The sequence below is a fragment of the Magallana gigas genome, chromosome 1 (assembly GCF_963853765.1).
Source record: "Magallana gigas chromosome 1, xbMagGiga1.1, whole genome shotgun sequence".
Classification (NCBI taxonomy): domain Eukaryota; kingdom Metazoa; phylum Mollusca; class Bivalvia; order Ostreida; family Ostreidae; genus Magallana; species Magallana gigas.
In genome coordinates this window covers 61642929-61665555 of record NC_088853.1, presented here as the reverse complement: position 1 = coordinate 61665555, position 22627 = coordinate 61642929, and the positions used below count along the sequence as shown (strand labels likewise).

Here is a 22627-nt window from a genome sequence, read left to right as displayed (position 1 = left end):
TTTTACTTGACCTTCCCTAGTGATGGTTCAATGCAAACCTTTCCCAATAATTTGATCTCTCAGTTTAAAACCTTGTTAGCCCAAACTATTGACTTAACCGATGGAGAATGGGAAGTGGCTCTTACTGAAATGATGTATGGGACTTCTATTGAGAACATTTCAGAAAACGAAGCTTTTTTGATCTTTTAATCACTAAACCATATACCAATCAATTAGGAAATCCTAACCTTTTTAATACCAATCGTTTTCAAATGAGAAAAGAAGGAAGCACATTTCTCTCTGATTGTGAAACTTTGGTAGACTGGAAATATTCTTACTTTGGTTATAACTATAGACAACCAGAAGAGAAATCTAAAATACAAGTCCCGCCTACTTTAGAAATGGATATTATTCGAATTCAATTTCAACCGGGTCCTTACATTCATCCCAAGGCCCTAATCTCTGAAATCAACGAGGGTCTCCGAAGAACCCTGTATGATCTCTGGACAGTCTTGAGTACTAATTCCAATGAGAAGAATAACATGCAATTAGCGTACCATGATAAATTCGATCGAATCGAATATCAATACAACGGAAATACAATGCGTCAAAACCACCCTTTTTGCATTCGTTTTCCCGTACCCCTAGCCTTAAAAATGGGGTTTGGGACAAAAGCTTTTCTTTTACCACAGGAGGAGGAGGATATGACTAAGTGGATTAATGTGAAATATTTGGCTCCTAATAACATTGATTTGTTCGAGAATTTGAAACAGATTAACGTGTACTGTGACATCATAGAACCTCAGATGGTAGGATCGAATGCCTTAAAATTGTTAAGAGTCGTCCCCGTGACTTCTGGCATTCAGAATCAAACGCAGGCAAAATGGGAACCCGTGAGAGCCGAATATTTGAAATTGAGTAAAAAACATTTTGATACCATTGAGATTCAAGTCAGAACTTCATTAGGGACCTTGTTTCCCTTTATAAGTGGAAAAAGCCTCTTTAAACTTCATTTCAGAAAAGTCTATTGAAATAAATGGAAACTTTCCTCATAGTGTGTGCTGCTGTCTTAGGGGTCATTTTCTTGTTTTCCTGGTGCATGGAATGTCTAAAAAAATATTGAAAAAAAGTCTATAAATACCCTAGAAAATAAACTATATCATCATTATTGATTAACATGGCATACACTCACAGACGTCGACGACGAAGAAGGGGACAGAAAGGGGGAATTTTACCTCTCTTACCCTTAATAAGTGCTCTTGCCCCTGCAGTAATAGGACCCCTAGCCTCTGGACTGGTTCAAGGGGGGAGAGGTAGACTAAGAGCTAGAAGGAAGAAAAGATATAGAAACAGACCTTGATGTAAAAAAAAATGATATAAAGGCAGAACTCATTCAAAGTTTTTCTCAGTTTCATGATGGCTTATCACCAAGGATTATTACGTCAAAGGGGATTTGGGGATTATCATCGGGGATTATTACGTCAAAAAGGATTTGGTCTTGTTGGTAGTCTCCTCAAAATAGGAGGACCCTTAATGACCGGTGCTTTAGGACCAGTGATCGGAGAAATCTTAGGAGGCCTAGTTAAAAAAACGAACAGGAAAAGGAATCATTGGTGATGTCCTTAAAGGAGGTTATGAAGTCACAAAAAATGCTATCATTGACAGATTTAAAAATAAAGTACCCTTTATGAAAGGTGTGAGAACACGAACTAAAAATAAACTGAAAAGGTTTGCCATTCCTTTAGTAGATAGACAATTAATGAGAAATGTCCCAGGTATAAGAGCCCCATTCGTTGGTGATTTACTTAGAAAAAAGGTATTGCCTTTGGTCAAAAATAAAGTAGCCAACCTTATTGACACCAATGTCGACAAATTCTTGGGAGGTCAGGCAGGAAAAGGAAGGAGAAAAAAAAGAAAAAAACAAAGGGGTAGAGGATTGGTGACAGACCTGCTTAAAGGAGGAATTAAAGGAAGTAAAGCCGTGAAAGACCCGATTAAAGGATGAAGTGAAAGGAGGAATTAAACAATTACCGCAGTTACTGAAACAAGGTACAAGGAGTCTCATTAGATCAGGAGTTAAAGAAGGGGTAAAAACAGGGTTAAAAAAGGGGCTCAAGACTAAGTCAAAGAAGGAACCAGACAAGCCATACAGAGTGCTGCCCAAGCCGGTTTAGATGCCCTTGGAGGAAATAAATCTTTAAAAAAAGCCGTTCTTGATCGAGGGTTGGAAGGTTTACAGAAAACGGGAAAAACTATGGAACAGAAATATCTACCTGCAGAAGAAACCAGAGTCCTTCTAGCTAAAGGAGGTCCTCAAAAAAGAAAAAGAAGAAGAAAAGTAAAAATAGAAAAAGGTAAAAAAACAAGAATCGTAGACATCTTTGACTGACCAGTCCCCTATAAAAAGGGAGTCAGTCCCCTCACCCCAGGCAGTTTCACTTAATAATTCAAAAGTCACACATCTTTTTAAAAAAAGAAAATGATGCACAGAGAATCTTGTATGTGTGGGATGGAAAACTTGGAATTATTTCAAGTACCCCCCACTAATATAGCTATAGCAGAATCGAAATGGATGGAATATTATCCCATTTCCAGTACCCTTGAATCCGATACAGCCCCCATCGAATTCGATATTCAAGGACAGGGAGACGAATACATAGATCTCTCACAAACTTATATACAAGTGATTTGTAAATTCACGAAAGCCGATGGCGGTAATTTAACGGGAGCCAACACGGATTCTACTCCGGTGAATAAAATCTTAGATTCCTTGTTCACAGAAATCGATGTCACTCTGAATGGTAAAATCATTAGCCCAGGAACAGACACCTATCCTTACAAAGCTTATTTAGAAAAAATACTATCCTATAGACCCGAAACTTTGGGAACTCAAATGAAAGCCTGTAGTCTATGGGAAAAAGACACGGCAGGACACATGGATGATTGTAAAAACGGGGATCCGACACAAGTCAAGTCTAAGTTTGATGTCGCTGAGGCAAATGGTGTAAAATCAGTGACAGTCAGGGAATCGGATCTGGTTATGAATTTACCTGACGGTGGCAAAAATACGAGTTTGAGAAATCGCCATAGTGCCGTGTCAAACGGTGAAAAATTTACTTTAATAGATCGACTCTCTATCTGGATCTGTTTCAACAGGACAGATTCATTCCTAATGGAGTAGATATTCGTTTGAGATTTAATCGAACGAAATCTGATTTCTACATGATGACCGCTGCAAATAGCACAGGAAAAATAAAACTTTTGAGCGTGTTACTCTGGGTCAGAAAAGTCGGACCTACTCTTACTGTGTTAAATGCCTTTTATTGAACCTACAGACAGCCAAAAATCCTCTTAGACGAGTAGATGTCAAGACTTTCACCATTCCTACTGGAACTCAATCTAAAATCAGCGATCATCTGTATCAAGGTCAAATGCCAAAACGAATAGTTTTGGGATTAGTAGGTAATGATGCTTTCAATGGAACTGCTGATAAAAATCCATTCCATTTTAAAAATGCTAAAGTCAAAAAGTTAGAAGTCAGCATCAACGGAGAAACTATCAGTACCCGACCCTTTGAACCGGATTTTACTAACGACTTGTATCTCAGATCTTACTTGAGTCTGTATCAAGGACTGGGAAAATTCGGTGCGGATTGGGCTCCCGACATCACTTTCGACGAGTATAAAAACGGTTACACCCTATGGTGTATAGATTTCACCAAAGATCAGGAAGCACAGCTAGACAAATTTCATCTGATTGAAACTGGAAATTTGAGAATCGAAATTCAATTTGCAGTAAATACGACAGAAACTCTGAATTGTTTAGTGTATGCTGAATTTGATAACCTGCTAGAAATCAACAAACAAAGAGAAGTTAGCATCGATTTTTAATTTAAAAAAAAATGGATACCTATCGATTGAAAAAAGTCTTATCGAGAGATTTAGGAACTTCTTTTAGTGGTGTATATCCTCGAGATTTAATTTCTGATCATTTAAATTTTAAAGAAAAAGCCATGGTGATTAACACAGATCCTCACGATAAACCAGAAACTCATTGGGTCTGTTTATATTTAGACGGAGATATAGCCGAATATTTCGTTTCTTATGGATCCCCCCCCCCCCCTTGTACTCTGAAATCAACGAGTTTATTCATAAAAATGCCAAGACTATGAAATATAATGAAAATCATTATCAAGAATTGGATAGTAATGTGTTCGGACAATATTGTGTATATTTTTTACATCATCGACATAGAAGAGGGCCTAAAGTATTAAAACAATTATTTCCTAAACACTGGACAAAAAAACAAACAGATCGTTATGTGAGACAATGGTTCAAAGAAAATTATAGAAAACCTAAAACTGGCAAAGGTCAATGTTGTAAGAGTTTCGATCAGTATTGGTGCGAGAGGATGACGTCATAATGAAAGGTCAAAGAGTTGAAGCAGCGCGTGCTTGAACAGCTGGCATACACAGCTGTGTGAAACTTGTCACGTACTCCAGTCAAGGGGAAAAAACCCACAATGAGTCTTACTATCGGTTTACGATTGCGCCATGGATTATATATAAAAAGGAGGTATCTGGACATTTCACCGTCACTTTTCATGGGTAAAAGCTACAGTAAACTAAATCATAACAAGATGGAAAAGAAAGATGCTATATTCGAATTACCCTCAGCCGACGGGAGTGTAATACCAGGGATCCAACAGAAAAACAATGATGTTCCGGATCAACCTTACGGGTGGCAGGGAACGATGGAATATCCCCCCTTGTTTGAGCCGATGGAAGAAGAAGATGAAAAGAGAGAGAAAAGAGAAGAGGAGGGGGAGGGAGAAGAAAAGAAAAGAGAGGAAAAAGAAGAAGAAATAGCATCTGACATTTATGCTGAGGAAGAAAATAATTCTGAGGAAGAAGAAGGAGAGAAAGAAGAAGGGGCTTATGGGGAATATTTCGTGGTGAGTGAGAAAATGGAGGAAGGGAGAATAAAAACACAATTGGAAGAGGCCGCACAAGAATTGGCAGAATTTTCTCAATATACTACTTCTAACATGGATCCGGACTGGGATTATGACGCCCACGAAGCGTATGAAATACAGAAAATGAAAAAGAAAATGAACAAGGAAGAAAAAAAGGAAATCCAGGGAGTAAGAGCAGATAAAGTAAGTGGAGTTTACACCATTTGTCAAGAGTACGAGAAAACAAAAGAGCAATTAACCGGGCTATGTATGACCAGCGAAACTTACAGTAAAGCAATTAAAAGACTGAGAGAGAACAAAAGAAAAAGAGATGAGGAAAAAGAAGAAGAACAGAGTAGGAAAAAACTGAAGCTAGCGAAACGAGAATTACTGTGGGAGTCCTACCTAAAATTGAAAATGATCGAAGAGGACAACGCTGAGCTATTGAAATTACTCCAAGTGTGTCAAGTCATGGAGAAAATTAAGAAGATGTGAACTACCCCGTAGACTGAAACTTTATAATTTGACTACCTTTGAACTGTTTAATTGTAAATATGTTTGAATGATCATTACCCAATATAGTCTTTCACTTGTATTATAAAAAAAAGAGTTCTTGTTCAATACATTTTGTTTGCATTTCATAATTGATAGTTTTTTTTTATTTCACACACCACAATAGGACTCTGGTTCTTACAAAGTAAAACAAAAAAAAAATGTTTTTATATGATGTTATTGAAGCAACAACAAAGTTAATAACCAAAAGGAAGTGTTTTATAATCATTAATGATCTGCCGTTTATCATATACAATTTGATATTTCTTAGTAAAACGTTTAGTCAATAATTCATGTCTCTTGGTTCTCTGAATTTTATGAAGATAAGTCACGGTGACTTCATCCAATTCTTTAAAAATCATTTTCTCCAAAGCTTTCATCGTCACGATTTGAGAGGCTCGATGATTTAAAGTGATGCCTTTGACTTTTGCACGGACTTTCCAGTATCGGTTCCAAACGCATAATTCTTAGGCCCTCCCGACATGAATTTGGTAATGTGGCTCCCCTCTAGTTCGTCGGTCCATCCTCCTAAACTATTGACAATAGTAGGATTATATTCCCCTTCCACGTGTTGATAAATAATGCTGTCGGTATCAAAATAAAGAACACGATCTCCTAATTTTTCTAAGGTGTCGTATAAATGTAAACGAGCATGAGCGGTAGTAATCGCAGCTAATAAAACGTTTCCAAAGGGGCAGTCTTCGATGAAATCCTGTTTTTCCAAGTAATTAATCAAGATCAGGTCGCATTCGGGTTTATTCACGTTGTTTAATAATTCAATTCCTTTGACTTCCAGGGTACTGTCCTGTAACATTTTCGTCAATTGTTCTTCTTCGCTCAAATATTCAATTTTAGGTAATTGAAGTCGCTGAGCAAATTTTCCCCACAAACAATTCAAAAATAACTTGGCAATAGTTCGTTTCACGGGATTTTTCTCAATTTCTAAAGGATTCAGCATAAATCTCTCTCTCTCAAAAATATCGTGGATGTAAGCACTTTGTTGTTTCTCGGTCTCACAATCGGGGGGATATCCAGAGGCTTCCTGTTTGATTTTCAAAAAGGTATCGATGTAACTACGAAATAAATCTTGACTCTTTTGAGGAAAATGCCACACTTCGTAAATTTTCTTTAACTCGTATCCGCATTATATAGCTTTTTGAAGTTCGACAGTCACCCAGGTTCCCGTTATACAGCGTTCAGCCTTTGAATGCTGACAGCGATAATGAGGATCTGGACAAAGTTCTTGGGCACAAGTGCGACATAAAGGAAACCGTAATTTTCCTCCATTGCGATAGGGTAAAACGGGGTGATAGAGACCCCGAGGGGCTAAGATCTGACATTAAATCAAACCAAAATAATTAGAAATCTCCTCAAAGATCTCCGCGATGAATTCTGGATGACCCATGGGAAAAGGTTTATATTTTAAAACAAAAGGGTATAAAGAACAAACATCTACATATCTCATGTCTCCCTCGGTACAAAACAATCGAGTGGCATTAGTGCGCCCCCCATACAAAGCTTCCCGAGGATTCAAAGGATCTTGAAAATTTAAATAGTCCACAAACCCTCGCAGTTCGGAATTCTTTTTCATTTCCATATCAAAATCGTGTTCCCAAATAGAAACTACCTGGTATCCCTGTTCTCTCAAATGATGTTCTCTAATTAAGGTCTCTTCGTACAAAGTACCGTAGGTACAATCTATTCGATGAGGATGATTTTCATTTTCTAATTCAGGATGACATTTAGGGCATCCGTGCCAATAACAGCCATAGAATTCGTACACGGTATTGGATTCTGGGTCGTATCCGTCTACGGTATAAGGGCCTAAGTTTATTTCTCCACCATTTTTAGCATGCCGAATAACTGGACCGTCGCGACTCATCCAAGCTAGCCAACGACAAGCTTTCATTGAAAATTGTCGAGCTGGGTCGTATCCCAAATTAGGAATGATGGCAACACTGTCTTGGGGCATGAATCCTCTCCGGTAGGCTAAATTAGCGGTACTGGCAAAAGTAATGGCTTCTTGAAAGGGATTGACTTGTACCAAATTCTGTATAGTCTTTCTGAATTGAGCACAACAACGTTGTAAAATATCTACATCAGATATACAGTAATCTATTAATTCCTTTTGAAAATCAAATATTTTTCCTTTCTGTTGCTGATACCATTCATAAAAGGCTTTTCGCCCCGAACTGGTCATGTCGTCAGGAATGTAGTAAGTCGCGGGGGGATAGGGACCCACATAATTCTGATTTTGTTCGGTATTAAAAAAATGGGGAAAATATCCTTTTTTCATTTCTTGAAATCCAAAAGACGAAGGCATTTTTGATAAAGCAAAAGGTAAATAATTATAAGAATCTATAAATTTCAAACCAAGGGCTTGCATGGATAAAATCTTAGTTCCGTTCATGATCACTGTGGGAGTAATGCAAGCGGTATGCACCAAATAATTCAAAATAAATTGCCCGTCGTAGCCTTTGAAATTGTGAGCTATGACAATAGCCTCTTGATGCAAAAGCTGAGATTGACTTTTTTGAGTGGCATGAGGTTGGGCTTGAAAAAGCCATTCCATAAATTGTTTTAATGTTTCGGGACCGCGGAACAAATGGCGTCGGGGGCCTAAATGTTCACAATGAGAACAGGTCTGATCTACCGTCAAATGATCACAATGCTGACAAACACGATGAGCCACACATAAATTAGGAACATGAATGCCATTTTCTTGAGTACATTCAAAATCAAAATAAATGTACAATTGAAGTTTTTTTCTCTCTTTAAGAGTAGGTTTCACTTGCACTAAACACTGGTGATCTTTCTCGACTACTTTTCTACAAATCTTACACCATTTTCGATCCCCACATTTGTGAATAGGTAGTAATTTCTTACTCATCTATTTTTGACAGTGAGAACATTGATCCATTAAATTACAAACCGTTTTCTTTCCACTGCAGGGTTGTAAATGTCTCTCGTGACAAATCTTGCTTTTAAAATAACCTTTACAATCAGAACAATAAATGGTACTACCATCGCGGGGGGGGGGGGGGGGGGGGGGGCAAGGCGTGTCCCCTAAACAAAGAGAACAAAGGTGAGGACATTTGACTCTATGATCTTCGATGTGATTATAACCTACATTACAATAATCGCAATAATATTTGTTTTCGGTCACTCCAGGCATAGATAAAATAGTGTCGTAATGTTGGTCATCGAACAAAACATTCAAACAGATTCCATTTCCCTTTCCTTTGTAAATCGGTTCTAATTTCAGACGGGTAGACCCCGTTTTAAATTGAAATATTTTCAATCGAAATTCAGGAGCCAATACCTCTTGTAACTTGTTCCATTCCTCGGGGCCACAGGGTAAATGAGGATCACATTGAGCCTGTTTCATCAACTCTAAAGCTTGTTTTTTCTGCTGCGGGGAAAGAATATCATTCCTTTTAATACGATCCCACTGTTTTTTCCAACGGGGCAATTCCAAGGGATCCGTGGGGCGCTGACTGTGTAATCGAGCTACGACAATAGCTCGAGGGAGACAGAGATGATCACCTAGATTTTCAATTTTCAATACAGATCTTTTTCCTTTCTTAAACTTTTCTTTGTTGGAATGTAAGTGTTTTACAGATTGACCCCCGCTCCCCTGAGGATACTTGACATGAAACAATTCAAATTCCGCAGATCCGTCCGTGATAGTAAATTCTTTTTTCGATTGTTGCACTGCCTGAACTTTATCTAAAATGGTAGCTTCGTTCAGATTCTTACATTGAGTAAATTCGTACCAAATCTCAGAATCTAAAGAGGGGTGACGTAAGTTCAATCGTAAATAATCGTTAGGATTACACTGCATGCGTTTTTTCACTTGTTTCAACATGTCACTTAATAAACGTTTCACGAAACCGCTCTCTGATTTCTTTGGAAAAGGACGAAAACTGACCGTATATACATTTTGTTTCACTTTAAATTTGCGAGATTGTCGGCCCCTGTCTAATCTAACATTGTAAAAGTCAGAAACGGCTTTTTTCTTAACCGTTTTATTGACAGGTTTTTTCTTTAAAAGTTTTAAATTTCGTTCAATCAATCGCTTTCTTTTATATTTTAACAACCTTGATTTATTCGTCCAAATACTTTCTTCTAAATTCATCTTGCCTTGAGAGCGAGCGATCAAATGAAAGAGTATGATCAAATAGAGTACAGTTATATATTACCCCCCCCCCCCCCCCCCAATAAGAGGTGTTTTACAATGACTCATCATGAGTCACGTGCTTTAAAAGGCCGTTTTCACAGCTGCGGGTATGTCGCAGGCGTTTACAATGACTCATCATGAGTCACGTGCTTTAAAAGGACCCTTCACAGCTGTGGGTATGTCGCAGGTGTTTACAATGACTCATCATGAGTCACGTGCTTTAAAAGGGGACCCTTCTAGCAGGTGCGGGTATTGCGCAATGCCCCCCCCCCCCCCCCCCCCCCCGAGGCTATATAATAGAGCAGTTTTCTTCAGATCATCACACAGAGTGAATGAGCATATTTCAGAAACTCTACAACAGATTATACCTTGTCGAAAGATGGCCGCGGAAAATCAACTCCTGGTGAAAATCAAAGAAGAACCAGAGGACGAAATGACAGAGATCGAACCCTCAAAGAAGTTCGGATTTCCAGAGACAGCAGAAATGAAGGAGGAGGAAAAGAAACCTGCTTTAGGATTTCTCTTTTACCCCCTCCAGAGAATCAAGAAACGGTATTAGACATGCTAAAAAGAGAAAAGGAAGAAGACAAAGAATTCTACAAAATGGTCGTCCTCCAGGAAAAAAGAAGACTAGCTAAGAACCCTCACTTAGTTACAGGAACCTTTGGACCCGGAACGGGCATAAAATCCCTCTATCAAAAAATACAAGACCTGCTCAAGGATTACTATTACCCAGAAAACGAGTTCAACAGACTGAAATTAGACGTTATTTTGGCGGAGAAACAACTAGAGGAGGCCCAAGAGGAACTACAAAAAGCCGAAACAGTAATAGCAGGTATGAAAGAAAAAGAGAACCAAGCCATAACCATAACAAACGAATTGGCTAGACAAGTAGCCCTGCTGGAAAAAGAAATACTGGATTCACAAATGCCGGAATATGAAAAACTCTACGTTTCAGGCGAAGATTACAGGAGAGTGAGCTGCGAGCTACAGGAGGCCAAAGAGGAACTACAAAAAGCCGAAAAAGAAATAGCGGCCCTGAGGAAAGAAAAAGACGAAATCACAGTCCAGATGAACGAAATAAACGACGAAGCAGAGCGAGCTAGAAAAGCATACCAAGAAGCAACAATGCTGGAACATGAAAACGTCTATGTTTCAGGCGAAGATTATAAGAAACTGAGCTGCGAGAAATGGCTATTACAGGAGGAACTACAAGAAGTCAAAGACAAAATGGAGCAAATGGAAACAGAATTGGAAACAATCGAAGACAGAGAGGAGGAACTGGAAAATCAACTGATAGAAAAAGAAAATGAACAACAAAACTTAGAAAAACGGGCACTGGAAGACGATCTAAAAGAAGCCAAAGAAAAAATAAGTCTGATGGAAAACGAACTCAAAAATCTCAAACAAGACGGAAAAGAAAATACCAACATCTTCGGAGAAATCCTGGGGGAAGTGTTAAAGGATTTCAGCGAAAAAAATCCTTGCGCAGCCTGGATGGAATCCGATAAAACCAGAGAATCCTGGAGTATCTACATTGAACCCAACGAAGCCACGGATGCCAGATTCAGAAGCTTAAAAGAACTATTCACAGAACACTGCAAGAAATTCTGCTTTGTCAAAAACGGAAAAACAAACAACATCAGCGGGGAAATCCAGCTTAAAAAAGCCCTCAACTTCGATGAACTGAGAGATCTCCTCGGCCCCAATATCTACCTTAACGGAGGACCAAAAGAAGAAGCCACAGAGAAATGGTCCATGGCCGCCAAATTCAACGAAAAAGATTATTTCTCCATCTTTTTCACCGACGAAGCCCAGAAAAATGTGAAATTCAGAAATAGGACTGCGGATGTGTAAATATGTTTCTTAAAAGACTTTTATCTCCAAAAAAAAAAATTGTTCAATTTGTTCATTTCCTATTTGTGTTCTTGTTCCAATAAAATTATGAAAATGTCAAATTTTAATAAATCAATCATCAAATAGGAATGCGGGCAATAGACATATTGTCAGTTCCTTGGTAAGATATTGATGTTGACCTCGCCCTATGCTCTCAGGCAACAGTTGTTACCCCAGAACTCACACAATGACTACTGCCCTCATACCCATTTAAAGAGATGTATAGTGTCTATGAATGACACACAACGACAAACAAAAGACTTGATAGTAATGGGTTTCCTGACAGACACAGGTACCCTAATAGTACAGTGTATAACAACTTAAGAATAGTGAGATAAAATGAATACTATTCCGCCTATATTCCCTTTTCGATCTCTCAATCAACAGTACAGTCAGACACAGGAAAACATGTAAAGCGATAAGAGGTTTTTTGTCTATGAATGACACACAACGACAAACAAAAGACTTGATAGCAATGGGTCTCCTGACTGACTCAGGTACCCTAATAGTATAGCTGCAGGACTGTAGCTCCCGGTCTGAAAAAATTCGGATGGACGACCTGGGAGCTACAGTGCCTCCCATAGTAAAAAACTGCAATTTACGGCGCACAAAAAATTGCGCTAGTTTTGGACTTATTAACCTTATTTTCATACAAATTCTGTAAAAATAATAAGTACCATTAAATTCTTCAGCAAATTTACTACTGATATCGTCACTACACTTGCCTCAGATCTTCTCTTAAACATGATAACCGACCTCGGAAAAAGAAGGATGCTAATTTACGTCGAGATCGAGAGTCGCCATTTTTAAATGTAAACAAACTTGCACCTCTTTAATTTACAGGGCTGGTGATGGTGTTTAAAAGACTATCAGAAGTAAGTGAAGTGACGATATCTGTAGTAAAATGTCCGAGGAATTTTTTGGGATCAAAGATTTGTACAGAATTTGTATGAAAATAAGGTTAATAAGTCCAAAACTAGCGCAATTTTTTGTGCGCCGTAAATTGCAGTTTTTTACTATGGGAGGCACTGTAGCTCCCAGGTCGTCCATCCGAATTTTTTCAGACCGGGAGCTACAGTCTTGCAGCTACCTAATAGTACAGAGTATATCTACATAAGAATAGTGAGATAAAATGAATACTACACCGCATATATTCCCTCTTTGATCTCACAATCAACAGTACAGTCAGACACGGGGAACCTGTAAAGTACATACTACAGACTGGTATGACCTATCGGTCAACAGTCAGACACAGGGAACCTGTAAAGAGACTATCAACTATTACATATTACAGACTGGTATAATCCTAAAGACTAAAAAAAATGTCACCCACCTCCTATTTTCACTTTCTGTTCTTGTTCCGAGAAAATGATCAAACTGTCAACACGGCCTTCTATGACGTCATAATGCCGAGCTAGTCTTTTTGACCTCAATATTGACCTCTGACCCCCCCCCCCCCCCCCTATGTAGCCGCCTGTCAAGTGCACTCAGTTGAGCCCCCTATCTAGGGACCTTATGCTACTTATACCCCTGAAAGCAGACGCTAACTGAGTATTCGAAATATACAAGGAACAGGAATTACTGGCCGGAGGACGGTAAAATAAAAGACGGTTATGCTTCACACTTCAGTGCGTACAGATGACCTTAAAAACAATTTCCGAGTAAACCCTAAGTAAACCCGAGTGGACCCAAATTTTCAAATAGTAAACCCCAAAAGTAAACACGGAGTTTTGTTGGGGGTTACTCTGGTGTTAGGTTGGTCTGATCGGCACTGTGTATGCATGAAATGTGCCGGCGAGTGACCGCAGCTGTGCCAAGTAGTCCGTGTAGCTGGAGACAACTATACAGTACATCAGTGTTAAGGTTCTGAAACTAACGCCTTGACCCACAGGAACACGTGGAAAGCATACGGCATGGAGAGAGACAATCAGTAAAAAATCTGATATGGTCCTTAGCTGTTCAGCTTACTCCTTCAGGACATATTCCAAAAAAGACGAACTACCGTCGTATGAGTATTGTTAATATATTACATTGTTATTGTCACTCTCAAAGTGTTAATTTACTGAGAGATGGACGGATTGGATAAAATGGATTAAAGATAAATAATATTAAATGTTACTATAAATATCTAAGGTTGGGGATGAACCCGGCATTATTGTCCCTCCTTTGACGAAATACATGAGAATATCAACGAATTTGAAAACGATGTCAAGACTAGTTTCAAGTATTTCGCAAAGAAGGAAAACAAGGAATGGTGGAATTGCTTTTTCCGCAATTATGATGCCAATGGTAAGTAGACTGCCAATTGCAATCAAGATTAAATAAAAATTAAAATTATTATTATTTTACAAGTGAACTTTTGTTATTATAGACACCAATCCATAATGACCATTAGAGGACTTGGCTGCAGAAACACGAAGTAAGCTGAAAATTTACTTTGACATTAGATATATTTAGTTTAAATCTGTCCTGCTAATTAGATTTACACTTGTAATTGATTGGTGTTTTTTTTTTTTATTTCTATTTATTGTTTTAATTTCCAATATGTCCGATTGGAAGGGCATTATTCAAACCTATTTCCTTGCCTTTTTTTTTTAATTTGAAGAACAAATGAATTTTAAGACTAATCTTACATTACAGAGAAACACTCGCGTGCAAATGAAGAAGAGTTTGGGGATCCCTTCACATTGGACTTACAAGAAACCCCCATACCTACAGTAAGTTTATTTATTAAGAACCTAATATTTATTCATTATTCATGATATAGCTAAAATGCATTTTAGAACATTATTATTTTGTTAACATAGGTTGTTATCCGAAAAGGCGCTACAGCTACTAAACCTAGGCCTGTCAGTAATGTTGACTTCGTCCTGTTGGACATACCATAATATGCCGGCGAGTGGCCCAAGCTGTGCCAAGTAGTCAATGTAGCTGGAGACAACTTCACAGTGCATTGGTATAGAGGTTCCAAAACTACCGCCTATAAACTCCATGCAAGAGAAGAATTCTAGGAACGCGAGGAAAGCAAGAGGCATGGACAGAGAAAATGAACAAACAACAGATATGATCCTCAGCTTTTAAGCTTACAGCTTCAGGACATATTCCAAAAAAGATAAAAGACGAACTAGAGTCGTATAAACATTTTTAATACATGTATCATCCGTAGGTGTATATATATATCATATTGTATATTAATATTTCATAAAAGTCTTGAGTGTTTCTATCGGGGGCGGAAATGTGACCGCTCCATGTACATATTATATTGTGTAGTAATATTTCATAAATTATATCTGGAGTGTTTCCATCGGGGCGGAAATGTGACCGTTCCATGTAATGTTTATAACATTGTGTAGTAATATTTAATAAATTATCATATGTCGTAATCACGGTGCTTGCATCACCAGTCCGTCCATTAGGTGTCATACGATAGAAGCGTCTAAAATGTCTTTTTTTTTAGAGAAAAATGAGAGCGTATTCGTGTTATTAAATGGTAGGAAGGTTGTTGATTTAGACAGTGGGGAAGAGTATGGACCTATAGAGACAATTGACATGGACAAAAAGCGGATGAGTTTTGGGCGAGTTTTTTTTTAATTTAATCATTATTGTCATCTTTTGCATAATATGCACTAACGCCAATTTTTATATCAATAAATAAAAAAAGGTGAAACTTGACATAAGCCTCGGAACCGGGGGAGGGGGGGGGGGGCTTAGCCCCCCCCCCCCCCCCCCCCACCAGTCTTTTTGCAACGTAAGACCTAACCATCAGGATACTGGATTTAGGTAAAGTAAACACGAATGGAGTGTTCACACTTAAAAATAATAATATAGCCCCTATAAGGCAAAATAAAATTATTTTTTTTATTCTAATCCCCACAGGCTCCTCTGAAAATGGCCCGCCCCGATGTATTTTATTTCATATATAACAATATTATCTCGTGCATTGTGTCATTCACCAGGTTCTACAAACTCCTTAGTCCAGAATAAATAAAAGAAAGTTGTGTGAACCAATTTTCGGGGGGGGGGGGAGCTCTTTTCAAGTTTTGAAACTTTGGGAGTTCTTCAATTATAGGACTAATTGCTATACCCGATTTTCCATTATCGTTTTTGACCCTCTAATGTTATGAGGGTCACAACTAAACTATATAAGTAAAGGTAAAAAGGTTATCAATACCGCACTTTGTCTTCATTTCACACCGAGTATCTTATATTTCGTGTTGAATTGTAAAAATGCAATTTGCTGTTTTTCTCCTGTTCGAAATTGTTGGACTGTCGGCCCAACATTGTAATAATGTGAACTGTTGTTGTCGGGAAACCGCTCGTGGGTTTGATTGCGCAATAAAGAGGGATCCATGCTCCTGTATCTTTTTATGCGGCTGGCGGACAACACGATTATGGATATTGGGTGAGCCACCCATAGAATATTTGCTTCTGAGAAACTAATTGTCCACCAGCAGAGCACCACCGCCTATACACGGATGCCGTGTCAAGGTATGTTTTGACAATATTTATTCAAAGATATCATTTTAATGTAAAAAAAAAAAAAAAAGATTTAAAAAAAGAGGGGAGGGATGTTACGAGTTTGCAACTGTTCATGAGTTCGAATCCACCTGGGACTTTTGTTCATGTTTATAGAATGAAATTTTTGAAAATATCATTTTTATCTAAAATTGCACATTTTTTCGCCTATTTGGCATATATACTTCTTATCCATCATACTTTCTATCATAATCAAGTAATCTCAGCTATGTTAAGGGCGTCCATAAAAAATTAGCGATATTTATCACATAAAATGTTTGCCTTTGAACAATCTTGGATTTCTACTCCAAAAAATTGTTAAACAAAGTGATATTTTATCGATTATACAAATTAAATAATTTGTTATCGCATGAGCAATTTTTGAGTCTCTTGGGAATCCCCTGTCACGTGATACTGCTAAAAATAGATGAACCAGGAATAATACGAAAAAATGCAAAGTGCAAGGGCCTAACATAAACATATATAGTTATTTCTGTTTCTGAATTGTAAAATGAACCTTCAAAATTTCGAAAAGTGCTGGGAGCTTAAAATATTGAAGTAAGAACACTTATTAAATTCAATGTAAACAGTGTATGAACAGCAATTTACAGGGATTTCCCGCAATTAACGCTTATTTATATGAAATGCGTAGCGATTTCATACAGCTCCCAGCACTTTTTGATATAATGGGGATACAATGGTTAGACATGGAACTTTTCAATTTATTTGATCAAGTGTATGCCCTTGCACTACTGCATTTTATCTGACCCACTTCACTTTCAGCGTCATTTGTGTGAAATTCAAACGCAACACTGACTAATAAGATCATGATTTTAATTTTCATTCTTAAAATAATTAAACGCTGTTAATTTCACTAAAATAATGTTAAAATGTTGTTTCTGCTCACACCAATCATCATTACAAAATTGTTGAAATTGGAAAAAAATAATTTCATCAGTTGCCTTTATTTGGGGGGGGGGGTGTAAGTATTGAGTTTGTAATTTAACATTACACATTTATGTTTCATAATTTAATAATTAATTTAAATCTTGTAAATAAATTCTTTTAATGTATAATCAGGTTTACTTGTAATTATTATACTCAGGTTTACTTGTAATTATAATTGATATTTTAGTACTAATTAAAGAAGGCAAGAAGAAACAATATATCAATATTATCAAGAATTTATTCTAATAATCAACTTTACAAATACTATAGAGATTGCTTTTCTGTGACAAACTGTTCAACAAGACTAGTGTTTTCTGATTTTTAGTATTTTTCAGTCATAATGTGGAATTTATGGAAATTGACAATTCTTCTTGCACACTTCATGTTCTTCTCTTCTGTCTTTTTGATATTAGGAGGTAGTCCAGTTGATAAGAAAACCAATACCTGAAATGATGAAATTATCAATTTCAAATTTCATTTCAATAGATATCAATGCAAATTATTATAATAGGTTACATTAGTATCATTATCAATATGATATTAAAAAATAACAAACTATACATGAAGTTGAAGTTAGTGAGTAAAAGAAATATTTATATAGTACCTACTTTTTATCAACATCCCAATAAGTGTTTTCAGTGGACCATTTACTGCCTAAATAACCCTGAAAATGAATAATGTGTCATAATTAGCAAGCTATTGTGTTAAAGATAACATGAAAATGAAAAATTACTCTATTATTGGGCATATTAATGGGGGTTTCAATTTCAGTGATATTACAACAGGCATAATCAAATGTGTGTGGAAAGTCAGATTTAGCACACTTTAATTTTGTCTTATATAAAATTAATTAGATCTTTATAAAAGGAGGCTGAATAAAATAACACATTTTGATTTACTTAAACAACATTACAATCTTGTCTAATCATCATATTATCATTCCAGATCCTCACAGTAATCTTTGTAGTGCTAGCACATACAATGTTTGAAATGCGATCTAATATTATCGCGATATGAGACCAGTAAAAAGTTACAATGAGCCTCAATGCTCTTTATGATCAAAACTAGCGAAACGCAGAACAATTACTTTGCCTGACTGAGTCACCAAACTAATGTTTGAACACAATATTACATGAAAAACAAATGTAAACAAGTAAACAAAATCGAAGCCGAGGAATTTCACTTCGTTTCCGTTCCATCCAACAATATTAAATAATAAAAAACAATATCTAGGGGAAGTACAGATAAATCCTACCTTTTTCAGTTGAATCCTATGCCGATTTCTGTCCACGCTGGTTGTAAACGAGTTAAATTCCGAGATATATCATTGAATTCCACATGTTTATTCTGATCACAGCTGCAAGCGCCGATGTGACGTAGTCAGCCTCGACACGTCATCAGACGACTTAGGAATTTCATGATTTCGCGAGATATAAAGAATAGTTTATGATTTTATTTCAGTACACCTTTCTTGAACCATTCAAACCCAATAATTAATCATATTCATTTTGGTAGATGTTCGTTAATTACCGAAATACACATATCTCGTAAAATCTCATGAATAAGGGGCGGGGCTTATGCAAATTTTTCTAAATCACACGTGGTAGGATTCTTAGACCTTCCTTAACATAGCTGAGATTTTCTGCTGATTTGAGAAACTATTTCAAGGTGTAGTGAGACACCTTAATAACCTACATATGAAATATCCACTTTATATATGCGTCTCTCTAAAAGCTAGAGAACGGAAACAGAGAGTTTTCTAAGTTCAAGAGGCTAATTGTATTCGGCGCGTCCGCGCAACAGATTTTGTTTGTAAATTAGATTACCGATTATACGATTTTATTTTCATCGGGCACGATGTTTCACTCTGCCAGAATGAATATTGAACAACGATGGTAATTGATTCACAAAGTAATAAATACTCCTGATATCAAAGAGTTTAATTTAGATAGGGCACTTGGTGTCTTTTTCAATTAAAATCGTTTAGAAACATTTAGTATAAGAGAATGTAGAGATGACAAATGAGGGAAAACATCTGAAACTGTTGTAATATTGGGAATTCCGTTTCTTTGATGTGTTCGTTATAATACAATTTTACGTTTTTTGTTAAAAATATTCCTTGCGATAAAACAAAATAGTGTAAACACATGTGCATACATAGGTCTACTGCCATATTGTAAGCTATGGTCAAAGAACAGCTACATTAACTTGTGCTTTCTTTTTAGGTATACAGTACCCAGATAGCATGACTACGTTGGGCCAACGTTGGCCCTCAGTTGTTCATTACGTTGTACCAACGTAGGCAACTTACGTTGGGCCAACGTAATTTTGCTCATCGGCCCTACGTTGGCCCAATATGTTGGGCCTACGTTGATCAAACACTTTGGGCGAACGTAGGGCCGATGAGCAAAATTACATTAGCCCAACGTAGTTTGCCAACGTTGGTCCAACGTAGTGAACAACTAAGGGCCAACGTTGGCCTGACGTAGTAAACAATGATGTCTAATGTTGGCCCAACGGAAAGACTTCGGGGAAAATTACATTGGCCCAACGTAGTTTGCCAGCGTTGGTCCAACGTAGTAAAAACTGGGAGCTAACGTAAGGACGATGAGCAAAATGAGCCTAAAACGTAGGCTGTCGCAATTATTCAATGTCATCCCAATTGAATTGCAACTCTCATGTCCAATTAATTTCTTTTTGCTGTTTGGCTATTAAAATGCAGGGGTTCAAATATCTTACGCAACGCAAACTAAACAATTATACAGCTTTTATTTTTTCTTAGCAAAGTATTAATCTATAAATTTACAGAACATTAAAAAAATTTTTTTAATTTAAAAGAATCGTTTAAGGCAAAGTCCCTTCGTAATAAGCCAGTCTTATTCACTGCCCGGGTCACTGGTTGCAGTAGCTGGGGCAGCCTCCTTTCTTTTCTTTCTTTCCTCCCTTTTTTTCCTCCCACCTTTGCGATCTTTTGCAAAGCGGAACCAGTCCTTAGCAACGCTTGCAATCTCTGCATCTGTCGCAGACGCACACATTCTGTTTTTCCTCACTGCGGCTAAAAAATGTAAATTCTAGTTGTTATTTTTATTCTGCAATATGTATCAACATTATTACTTATACTGTAAAGGAATGTATAACTAATACATCTATATCCTTATTTACCTGTTGGACAATTCAAACAACATATAATATGAACAAAAATATCACAAACATTCAGTTTTATTGTTTTTTTACCTTTCAAGACAGTAAGTAAGTTTAACTTGGAGAAGGCTACTTTTTCTCCTTTCCCCATCCAATTGATCTCCTGGGCCAGGTTGTTTGTAATCATATGAGTCAGAAGCCGTCTGACTGACGACTTCATATTTTCCCCTCCTATGGTGCTTAACGATCTCGCCTTAGTGTAAAAGAATTACAACTATTAATACAATATTAATACAATCCTAAATAAAATGCATGCGCAAGTATTTAGGAGTCATAAATTCCTATATCAAAAATTTAAATACACACACAAATATATTTATCAATTGCTCATGTCAAAAGCTGTAAAAATTTTAATTTTGTACATATATTATCGTTTTTACAATCTCCGATATATTGGTGATGTACATGTACATACATATATACATATTGAGTAACAAATACTTACAAGTTTTTTGCGGTTTTCGTCGCCTTGAAGAGCTTCATCAGCTTGCATAAGCTCAGTTTTTGATGTAAGGGGAAATGTTACATCAAGTCCTCCAACATCCTCTTCCATTTCCTCCAAGTTGGCACTTGATATATTGTCAATTTTCTTCACTATTGTTTGCAATAATTTCGTGTTAAAATGCACTTGCACTTTAACTTCTTCAACAGTCGCAAGTAGCTTTCTCTCTATAACTAAAATAGAAAAATAAACATTGCTTAAATAGAATAAAATTGAAAGCATATAAAATAATTCACACGATTTTATGTTACTTTATAATTTATGCAGAAATATATAATTACTCAAAGAATTGTACTAAACTTCATATTTAACTGATTGCAATGCAGATAATGCTTGAAGCAAAACAAAATTTTAATTTCCAAACAATCTTGTTATAATTATGATATACCTAGTTTCAAACAGCATGGTTGACTGAGGAGATAAAACTTGGGATGCACTAGTACTTGGTGTATTCTTAGATGCGATTGGTGACGACGGCAGTTTTGGCAGTTCAGGTAAATCTGGAACTGATCAAGCCTTTTTCCTGGAAGACTGTCTCTTCTGCACAACTGGCATTTCAGTTTCTGACTCTTCACTCGAGTCATCCGATTGCAGAAACTTGCGATTTGGTCCGAAATAAGAGAAAAAAATTTAATTCATGCATTAAATCATAAAATACTGCCAAGTTGAAATCTAATTATTTTCATTATTTAGTAGTTAAGGTTTGAAATTGTATATATGTACTTTCCAAAAAAAAAATTAAACATGTGTCTTTTACTTTTTAGTTCTCTTCTGAGATGCATGGGTTTCATCTTCAGCCTCAGTTTGGAGGTCTGAGGCGTACGTTGCTTTATCAAGATTTTTCCTCGCTGTGTCAAAATTATTTACTTCTATAAAAATAAGCGACGTATTTCCCCCCAGAAATATCTACATTTTGAGATGTTTATTCTAGTACATAACATTTTTATACTACTTACGGTACTTCTTATAGACTCTGACTGGAAATTTTGAGAATTCTTTTGTTGGCTGGATAGCGGCCATAATTGCCTACGTTGTTTTTGTCGAGTTTTAAACTGTGGCCAAAAGCATTCCTTTTCATCATTTGTTAGCCATCTCACTGGGACAGCTTCTACACCCCCCTCGTCCAGGAACTCCACCACTGCATACTTATATTCCGTCCTACAAATTTTTAGTTTTAAAATCTTTGATAACAGATTGATATGCTCTAGAATTGCTTAACAAACAATACTTCAACATTCATTAACCCCAATGACACTTATTCTAATCATGTACTATCTTTGTTAGAGATTCTGAGTTCTTATTTACCAAGCAGCATATGTATAGGGAACAATTACATGTTCATTTTTATACGGAAAGATAACACACTTCGCCTCAACATCAGCTAGTTTCGCAACTTGCACATTGTCCTCCAAATTGGATACCTTTACAATCCCTAGCAATTGTGATTCTAAAGGGGAAGTAAAAAAATTGTCTGTATCTTGAAAACATTGATACACAATATATATTTCACCCTCTGAAGACAGTACGATGTTTTTCACAAGGGAAAACTTCCCTTGTATTCGAACACAGCTATCTTTAAAACTTGTTTTGAAAATGTATATTCCAGTATTTATTTTTTTAAATTGATGACCATCTATAATAATGTCTGGTACATGCCCATTATTATGACTTTTTGATAATTGTGGATATGAAATTTGGTCAACTTTCACATCTGCTTTTTCCGATAGTCTCCGAATTATTTGTGGAAGTGGGAATTCAGGTTTCCGCACCATGTGTTTAAGGTTGGATAAATAATTTTCAAAAGGAAAAGCTGAAATATTTTCTAAGCTCTTGAAATATTTAGCATCTTCTGCAAGATGAACTTGTCCATGTATATTGTAGACTGCCATGTCATTCCCATA

At 36.8% G+C, this 22627-nt stretch overlaps 2 protein-coding genes and 1 long non-coding RNA gene across 3 annotated transcripts; 2 read left to right on the top strand and 1 right to left on the bottom strand.

Annotated features, from left to right (window-relative positions):
• Positions 1 to 2458: 2458 nt before the first annotated feature.
• LOC105345982 (uncharacterized protein F54H12.2-like) lies at positions 2459 to 3869 on the top strand. The gene is made up of 2 exons (XM_066087177.1): positions 2459 to 3016; positions 3315 to 3869. Exons 1-2 carry the CDS (start codon positions 2459 to 2461, stop codon positions 3867 to 3869), a joined length of 1113 nt encoding a protein of 370 aa, XP_065943249.1.
• Positions 3870 to 10007: 6138 nt separating this feature from the next.
• Positions 10008 to 11583, top strand: LOC136274037 (tropomyosin-like). The gene has a single exon (XM_066080056.1). The coding sequence runs from the start codon at positions 10226 to 10228 to the stop codon at positions 11519 to 11521; it is 1296 nt and encodes a 431-aa protein (XP_065936128.1). The 5' UTR covers positions 10008 to 10225; the 3' UTR covers positions 11522 to 11583.
• A 5660-nt stretch (positions 11584 to 17243) lies between these two features.
• LOC105348297 (uncharacterized) lies at positions 17244 to 18620 on the bottom strand. Its single transcript, XR_010712299.1, has 3 exons — positions 18279 to 18620; positions 17632 to 17687; positions 17244 to 17467 (listed from the first exon to the last, which is right to left on the bottom strand). It is a non-coding gene; the product is annotated as an uncharacterized lncRNA (long non-coding RNA).
• Between the last annotated feature and the right edge of the window lie 4007 nt (positions 18621 to 22627).

Bases quoted from the DNA above. Each gene is read 5' to 3' on its own strand.
- LOC105345982 (XM_066087177.1), top strand. From the start codon at position 2,459: ATGATGCACAGAGAATCTTGTATGTGTGGGATGGAAAACTTGGAATTA. The intron at 3,017-3,314 runs GTTATGAATTTA...TTGAACCTACAG, and splicing joins CAGTCAGGGAATCGGATCTG to ACAGCCAAAAATCCTCTTAG.
- LOC136274037 (XM_066080056.1), top strand. From the start codon at position 10,226: ATGCTAAAAAGAGAAAAGGAAGAAGACAAAGAATTCTACAAAATGGTC.